Source organism: Stereum hirsutum (genome assembly GCF_000264905.1).
Source record: "Stereum hirsutum FP-91666 SS1 unplaced genomic scaffold STEHIscaffold_9, whole genome shotgun sequence".
NCBI lineage: Eukaryota > Fungi > Basidiomycota > Agaricomycetes > Russulales > Stereaceae > Stereum > Stereum hirsutum.
This window is the reverse complement of record NW_006763139.1, coordinates 741532-750338: the sequence shown is the minus strand read 5'-3', so window position 1 is coordinate 750338 and position 8807 is coordinate 741532. Positions and strand designations below refer to the sequence as shown.

Sequence of the window (8807 nt, the reverse complement as noted above, 5' to 3'; positions counted from 1 at the left end):
GCGACTACGGACTGGGGCACAGTACGAGGACGACTCAGTCTGACTTACTTATAGGATTCATAGCCTCCTGCGGCTGCGCATGTATGTACTATATAAGGACGACCCTAGTAGAGGGGAGTTCTTTAACCTATTCATCTCTGACTTACCTCGTCTATCTACTCGTACTTGAACTAGTCCTTTCAACAGGACTAGCTTCCCTTATCGATATCAAGAACCTCTGACTGTGTAGAATCGCCACTACACCAGACCTTTGACCTAGAAGCAAGGCTTCTTAGAACACGGCAGATCGCACCTGTGATAGCTATCACACTTGCACCAGAACGCGCGTCCACTCTTGAATCTCTATTCAAGCCTGGACATTACATTTGAATAGGTTCACCAGCCGTCGACACCTCGACCTTCTCCAGGAAGGTCATTCGCCGTCACCACGGGTGATCACAGAGAAGACGTCCCCGTTGGCGTCTACCTACCACCGCATACTAGTTGGACAACTTACGGAGAAGAAGGTCAAGGAGATTGGACCACAACACAGAGACCACCAGGAACCCGGTTCACAGAAAAGGACCGTTATTGGATCAAACTAGTGAACAAACACTGGTACTACGACGACACTGGTAAACCACCATACAACGGAGTAGAAGTCCCTAACTCCCAGTACAACGACCCACGAGGATTCAACGAACGAATCCCCTGGCACATCCAGAAACCTCAAGGAGCATACTACGACAAAGACCTCAGGCATTGGAAGGTCAGAAGACACATCAACCGAACTCGCGCTGAAACAGAAGATCAGCACCAGCCCATATTTGTCAAGAACAACGTTTGGTACTTTGTCAACGCACCAAACACCCCTGTAGTAGCAGGAACAGAGCCAACAGCCGAAGAAGAGGAACTACCGGCACCAGGACCATCAGGAGACAAGGAGGAAGAAGAACCACAGCCACTTGCTGAAGAAACAGCACCACCACAAGGACCACCACCTCCTCCACCGCCAAGGTCACCGTCACCACCTAGGCCAATCAGCCCAGCAGCATCAGACATGTCTAACAACGACGTCAAGATCAACCCGCCGAAGGAGTTCGACGGAAACAGAGACGACACCTTAGAGTTCCTCACAGACTGTGAGAACTTCATCAATACACTTGGAACCGCCAAGTTCGACACCGACACCAAGAAGATCGCATGGACCCTGTCGTACCTCAAGGGAGGAAGCGCAGGACCATGGAAGATCTCTTTCATCGAAGGACATCCCACGGGATACGGAACATGGACCGAATTCAAGGACAAGTTTAAAGAAGTATTCGGAACCATAGATCATGAAGCCAAGAACCGCCTCGCCCTCATGAACCTCAGACAAGGAAACACTTCAGCAGACGACCACATCGTGAAATTCCGAACGTTGATTGCCAGATCAGGCATCAATGACAACGTTTCACAAACCACCTTGTTCCAGACTAGCCTTAACGACGCGTTAAGAGCCAAGATATACAGCCACGACCCGTTGCCTACCACTATTGAAGAATGGTACAACAAGGCTTCCACACTCGACCATCAATGGCAATTCGCCAATTCCATGAAGAGCGGCAGCAGCTTCAGAAGCTCTAGACCTACCAGAGACACCAAGGTCAGGGCGGTCAACCTTAATTTCGCGGAACGCCAGAAGTACATCAAGGAAGGACGGTGCTTCCGATGCGACAAAATCGGACACCGCGCCAACAACCCTCAGTTCCACCCGCGAAGCGAAGCTAGACCTTTCAACCAGGGTGGACCCCGCCCCAACACGTTCCAAAGGGGCCTGGGACAACAGATCCGCCAGACAACTGCTGCGCACCCACAGGAAGAAGAACCTCCTCAAGAAAGCACGGCTATTCAAGAACTCTTACGTAAGATTCAGAACATGAACACCGAAGATCAGGACACTGTCCTCGAAATGTTCAACGACATGGAAAACCCTCAGGGTTTTTAGGACGCCCGTCTTTTGCGACGCAATTACGGGCGAAGTTACGTTTCCCTCATGATGTATTGATTCGGGCTAGCAGCCTATTTATTCGTGCTAATGCTGCTCAGCAATCTATGCGATTTCCTATTTACATCAATGGAGGAAACAAAGACGTCGAAACCAAGGCCTTGATCGACTCAGGAGCCACCGGATTATTCATTCACTGGAATTTTGTCAAGAAACATCGGATACCGACCAAGACATATGCGAAGCCTCGCGTAATACGGAACGTCGACTCTTCCCTAAACGTGCTAGGGAAAATCACCAACTATGTCGAAACCACGATCACCATTGGAGACCATGAAGAACAGGTCCACTTTTCAGTCACGGACCTAGGAGAAGACGATGTCATTCTCGGACTCCCATGGCTACGGAAGCACAACCCAGAAATCGATTGGGCCAAAGGACGAATGTTCCTTAAACGATGCCCTCTCAAGTGCCAACTACTCATGAAACGGAAGCGACGACAATCCAAGAAACCCGCCAAGGTGATTCGCCCTCACAAAGCGGCTCAGATCAAGGGAGGGATGAGGAGAAGACCAGTTCACATCGAACCTCCCACACTTTTTGCCAAACGAATCAAGGCAAAATTAGAGAACCATCGTGCGAAGATGAAGAAACAAGAACAAGAACGACAACAACAGGAGTACCTTCGATCCTTCGGGATCGAAGAAGGAGACGAACTATGGTATGGATTAGAAACAGAAGAAGAAGAGATTATCAGGCGAGCCTCCAGATCTACGGAGCTCGCGGAAGAAGCCAACAAGGGGAAGAGGGAAAAGACTTTCGAGGAAATCGTACCGGAACCATACCGATCATTCTCTAAAGTCTTCAGTGACGAAGAATCCAAACGATTCCCCACATCCAAACCATGGGATCACCACATTGACCTCAAACCCGACGCCATTCCACGAACTACATGCAAGGTCTATCCCCTAACGCCTCAGGAACAAGAAGCTTTAGACGAGTTTCTCAAGGAACACCTCGAACGCGGAACCATTCGCAAATCCAATTCGCCACTCGCATCACCTTTCTTTTTCGTAAAGAAGAAAGACGGAAAGCTACGACCAGTACAGGATTATCGAAAACTCAATGAAATGACCATCAAGAATCGTTATCCATTACCCCTGGTCACCGAATTACTCGATCGAGTAGCACGAGCTCTATGGTTTTCCAAGATGGACGTACACTACGGATACAACAATCTCCTAATTGCCGATGGAGATCAATGGAAGGCAGCCTTCCTCACCAACCGAGGACTATTCGAACCTATGGTCATGTTCTTCGGTCTCACCAATTCGCCCGCCACATTCCAAACCATGATGGACGACATCTTCCAAGACTTAATCGCCACCGGGAAAGTCGTCATTTACATGGATGATATCCTGGTCGGAACAGAGACCCTGGAAGAACACCGAACCATTGTCACGGAAATCCTCAAACGGTTACAAGACCACGACCTTTTCCTCAAACCGGAGAAATGTACCTTTGAAGCCAAGGAAGTCGAATATCTCGGTATGATCCTAGAACACGGGAAAATCTCTATGGATCCAGTCAAACTCGACGGAGTTCTTAACTGGCCAACCCCGAAGAACCTCACGGATGTTAGAGCCTTCTTGGGCTTTGGCAATTTTTATCGACGGTTCATACACGACTTTTCAGGAAAAGCCAGAGCCCTTAACGACCTTACCAAGAAGGATCATCCATGGCAGTGGACGGACAAGGAACAAGCCTCATTCAACGAACTCAAGAAGGCCTTTACCACTGCGCCGGTTATCATCCAACCAGACCCTCGGAAACCGTTCCGAGTAGAATGTGACGCATCCGGATTCGCTATCGGAGGAATATTATCTCAGGAACACGACGGACATTGGCATCCCTGCGCTTACCTGTCATCATCCATGACAGAAGCTGAAAGGAACTACGATGTACACGACAGAGAACTTTTAGCTATCATGAAGACCTTCGGGACATGGAGACATTATTTAGCCGGCAGTCCGCACAAAATCGATGTGTGGTCGGACCATCGTAATCTAGAATACTTTAGGATGGCCCGAAAGCTCAACCGAAGACAAGCCCGGTGGAGTGCGGAGTTACAGGACTACGACTTTCAGATAACCCACAAGGCCGGCGCGACTCAAGTCAAATCTGACGCATTATCCCGAAGACGAGACCACGACGATGGATCCCACGATAACGAAGACAAGATCCTATTACCAGACGAAGTCTTTGTCAGGACAACAACAACGGAACACGACCTACGAGAACGAATTCGGCAGAGTACTGCCTATGAACCAGAACTAGCAGAATCGTTATCAATGCTCAAGTCTGGCAATGCTACCCTTCACAAGGACTTGACTGATTGGGAAGAAAAGGACGGCTTTTTGTACCACAAGAAGCGCCTTTACATCCCAAACAATCTAGAACTACGACAGGAGGTCGTTCGACTTCACCATGATCTACCCACAACCGGACACCGCGGACAGTTTGCCACCATAATTGCTATAGGACGAGAATTCTGGTGGCCAAGCATGACGCGATTCGTCCGCAACTATGTCAAGGGATGCACTACATGTCAAGCAACCAAGAACCAGACCCATCGAGACCCAATCCCCATCATGCCAATACCAGCCACCTCGACACTTCCATTCCAGACAGTCACCATGGACTTTATCACGGAACTACCCAAATCCGACGGATATGACGCAATCGCAGTCTTCTGTGACCATGACTCAAGCAAAGCCGCAGTCATGGTCCCATGCAACAGCACGATCACAGCCGAACAAACTGCGGACATCTATTTTCAACACGTCTTCCGAAGATTCGGACTTCCCCAGATAGCGATATCTGACCGCGGAACACAGTACAATTCGACATTTCTCAAGGAACTATATCGGAAATTACACATTGACCAACGATTCTCCACGGCGTATCACCCGCAGACAGACGGAGGAACAGAACGAGTCAATCAAGAACTGGAACAATTCCTACGAGCATTTTGCAACTACAGACAGAACAATTGGGCCAAGCATCTCCTATTCGCCGAATTCGCTCATAACTCGGCACAACACTCATCCACCAAGGAATCGCTGTTCTATCTTCTCATGGGATACCAGCCACGCTGGTTCCCAGAAATGAACGAACAGACCACAGTCCCATCCATCAAACATCGCCTTACAGAACCACGGAAGGCCCGCGCAGATGCGGAAAGTTCACATCAGATCGCAGCCGACATCATGAAACAACGAATCGAAGGACAACCACCCCTATTCAAGAAAGGGGACAAGGTTTGGCTGGAAGGGAAGAATATCACGACGACTCATCCTTCTGCCAAACTTAGACCAAAGCGATTCGGACCTTTCCGCATAGACGATGTGCTCGGACCAATCACCTTCAAGCTCAAACTCCCACCGACGTGGAAGATACATCCGGTGTTCCATGCAGGACTCCTCACACCATATGTCCAGACCAAAGAACATGGTCCATCCGCCACGTATCCGCCACCGGATATCATTAACAACGAAGAACAGTTCGAAGTTGATGAAATCCTTGATGCGGAATGGAGATCACCCGGAGGCCGCAGCAAACCAGAACTGCACTATCTGGTACACTACACAGGATATCCTGACTCGGATAACGAGTGGCGGCCACATCACGAATTCCACGAGGACGACCAAGTCGTCCTCGATTTCTATGCGCAGAATCCGCAGGCTCCCTAAAGACACAGCCAACCAAGTACACGTCGACGCACAAGGCCACGTCAGCGTTGAGTATAAGAAGGGGGGTAAATTTGCCCTAAATCGAAAACTCAACGCCTCCTCAGCCTCTTCACATCCTCCAAACTGATATTCAAACCAACTCACCACATGGCAAATGCCCAAGACACGCAACATCCGCCCGAAGCGACTACGGTCAACGTCACCCTCCCTAGAAACAGCCTCGTTCCCTACGTCGAATCTCAGCCCAGCTCACCTACGCTTGCCGAAGAAGACGAAGTTAGTTCAATACCGAGACCTGCGTCCGAAGGATCCTCGGGCACCGATCGCATCTTCTTCAGCGCTCACTTCGGGATCATCGGCACTAACGGCAACGCATCCATCCCCAATCCCAGGATACGTCACAATGGCGAATCCCAGCACGTACTATCCAACATCGATGCCAGAGAAGATGCCATCCTTCGACTCTTACTCAACCTCGTTACCAATCGACCCTACCTTTTTCGCATCATGGGGCCCGAGCTCGAATGGTTACAGCGAAGGGCTGGAGAACTCGGATACCAATTGGACTCGGAACGAAGCTTATCCACTTCACAATCCCCTCCTGAATCAAATGCCGATCCAATCCCAATACCTCCCCCTTCCTCATATGCCAATCCCCATGTTACCATATCCTCTAATCACAACGGATCCTCAGACTCGGAACCTCGCCACGGAATCCACCGCGTCCCAACTCCCATGCCTGGAACTCGATCCAATGAACCTTCTCCCCCGCAATCCATCTCTTCCAATTCCACCCCTGAGTCTAACGCCTCTTCCACCCTTCCGAACCTCCCTGGACTGTTCCACGACTGGCTCACAAACCCAGCCACCCATGCCCAGGCTAGCGCAGCCATCGACGCCTGTGGAAACGAGAGAGTCCAACGTTTTTCTCACAAATACATCGAGGTTACAGAGGCAATTAGAGAACGAAGGAAGGAATTGGGACGATTGGAGATGGAGGAAGCCAGATGCGAACGAAGCTTGGGAGCTCTCGACTGGGATCGACGGAGCATTGCAGGTACCCTTATCGGTTTACGCGCAGAATCTGTCATCTTCCCCCACGTCTTTCCTACAGTCGGACTATCAAATTCTGGAACAGCATTTCGACCAAGCCCACCCGATACCTTCTCCAACCAATCAGCGAACCCTATCACCGAAACTCCTAGCTCCCATCACACGCACTCCTCAGACTCTCACCCCTCCGGAAGAAGTGGCGTCCCTATCCGCATCTTCCAAGCCCCATTTAGCCGAGAACTCACCCCCTCACCACCTGACGGATCTTCCGGTTACGCCTATCCAAGCGGAATGGGAAGCAGCCTTCAAATTCCTCGAAACGGACACCTTCCTGGGCGAAACTCCCCGAATGCGTCCGACTACCATGCAGACCGCTCCCAGACTACATCGATTCAAGCAGTCCGAGGTTCCACGTCGAGACGCCCAGAGTCTTCCATACAGCATCGAGGCAACCATGGGATTAGATGCTGGGAGTGCGGAGATCTCGGGCATACTAGGAGAGATTGTCACAATATGCGCAGAAGGAGAGTAGGACTTCCAAACGGAAGAGAAGGAGACGCCATTCTCAATGGAATGATCGATGACATTCTTCAGAACGCCCACTGACATTTTCTCTCAAGACCCACATCATTTCCGTGTCTCCTTTCCCATAGGATCTAATTATATTCCCTTGACCCACATCCTTTCCGATTCAGTGATTCGATCGCTTACTATTTCTTGAACAGACATTTTATTTATCAAACCAAGTTCCTTTTCCTTATATATATGCGTCCCCAGATTGTTCCCCTTTCCCTCAGTCTCCTACTCCTCTTCACCCTTATCCCAGTCGTCCTCACTTCACCATGCCCGCTCAACGATGCACTTCCTTTCGCTGCAATTGCACTTGGAGAATGTTCCCCCACTCCAAGCCCCGCCACTGCGACCAGGACGCCGCCCGACGAGCCGGACGCCAACCCGACCTCGGATCTCTCACTGTACCACCTGAACATCCCCGCCGCCGTTGCATCGACTGCGGCGAACCCTTTATCACCTCCCATCGCCAAAACTAGCAAATCCGCCTCCGCCATGTACGATCGAGAAGAACACGTCTTTGTAGGAACACACGCGCAGTGGAAGGAGTGGAAGGCGGAGCAGGAGTTATGCACGGTGTGCCACGCAGAGCAGTGGGAGAGTGCGCAGACGGAGATGTGTGGAGGATGTTGGAAGAAGAAGTTGGAGGAGACGAAAAGTATCGAGTGGTTACGACGACAGGCAGAGTGGAGGGAGGATACGGAGGATTTTGGGCGATGGAAGCAGGAGATTTTCTGGTGCATGTCGCAGAGGCGCCCCCTTCTTGACGAGCTCCTATGCCGTATGGAATTCGACGCCCCCATCCTTCACCCCGTCGTCTACCCTAACCCCCACCGCAATGCCTATCTCGCATGGGTCAACGCCGACGACGCCGACGACGCCTATCAACCGCAAGAACACCCACTCCAGCCCCTCGCCTATCTCCACCAACATCCCCTCACCAACAACCGTTCCCCATCTCCACCTACCCTTCCCACTTCCATGGCCCGCGAATTCAATTCTCCATACAAGAGTCTCGAGGCGCGACTGACGTAGAAGGGGGGTAATGTTATGGACTATATTTTTCGTCTTCTATTCTGCTCGACATGTCTGATACCGCAGGAGACGCGGATGTGCAGTCTCAGTTTCTTTTTATTTAACTACATACACATCATCCACTCATATGGCCGGTTGATGAACATTCCATGGACCTGTAGACGTGTCTCGACTCCTTTCGTATTCTCGACTACGGACTACATAGCTTCTCATAGCCTTGGACTGTGCTTCATAGCCTTGCATAGGCTTGTACTATATTTATTAGGTATAGGTTTCCGCCGCGACTACGGACTGGGGCACAGTACGAGGACGACTCAGTCTGACTTACTTATAGGATTCATAGCCTCCTGCGGCTGCGCATGTATGTACTATATAAGGACGACCCTAGTAGAGGGGAGTTCTTTAACCTATTCATCTCTGACTTACCTCGT

The 8807-nt window shown here is 50.5% G+C and overlaps 3 protein-coding genes across 3 annotated transcripts; all 3 read left to right on the top strand.

Moving 5' to 3' along the window:
- Nucleotides 1-1051: 1051 nt before the first annotated feature.
- Nucleotides 1052-1711, top strand: STEHIDRAFT_35692 (uncharacterized protein; the record flags this gene model as incomplete). Its single annotated transcript, XM_007305120.1, has 1 exon — nucleotides 1052-1711. A coding segment is annotated over one exon (660 nt), but the record flags the coding sequence as incomplete, so codon positions are not given.
- A 4154-nt stretch (nucleotides 1712-5865) lies between these two features.
- Nucleotides 5866-7303, top strand: STEHIDRAFT_158038 (uncharacterized protein; the record flags this gene model as incomplete). Its single annotated transcript, XM_007305407.1, has 2 exons — nucleotides 5866-6633; nucleotides 6671-7303. 2 exons carry the CDS (start codon nucleotides 5866-5868, stop codon nucleotides 7301-7303), a joined length of 1401 nt encoding a protein of 466 aa, XP_007305469.1.
- Nucleotides 7304-7536: 233 nt separating this feature from the next.
- STEHIDRAFT_158037 (uncharacterized protein) lies at nucleotides 7537-8376 on the top strand (the record flags this gene model as incomplete). The annotated part of the gene is made up of 1 exon (XM_007305406.1): nucleotides 7537-8376. One exon carries the CDS (start codon nucleotides 7537-7539, stop codon nucleotides 8374-8376), a length of 840 nt encoding a protein of 279 aa, XP_007305468.1.
- Nucleotides 8377-8807: the final 431 nt, after the last annotated feature.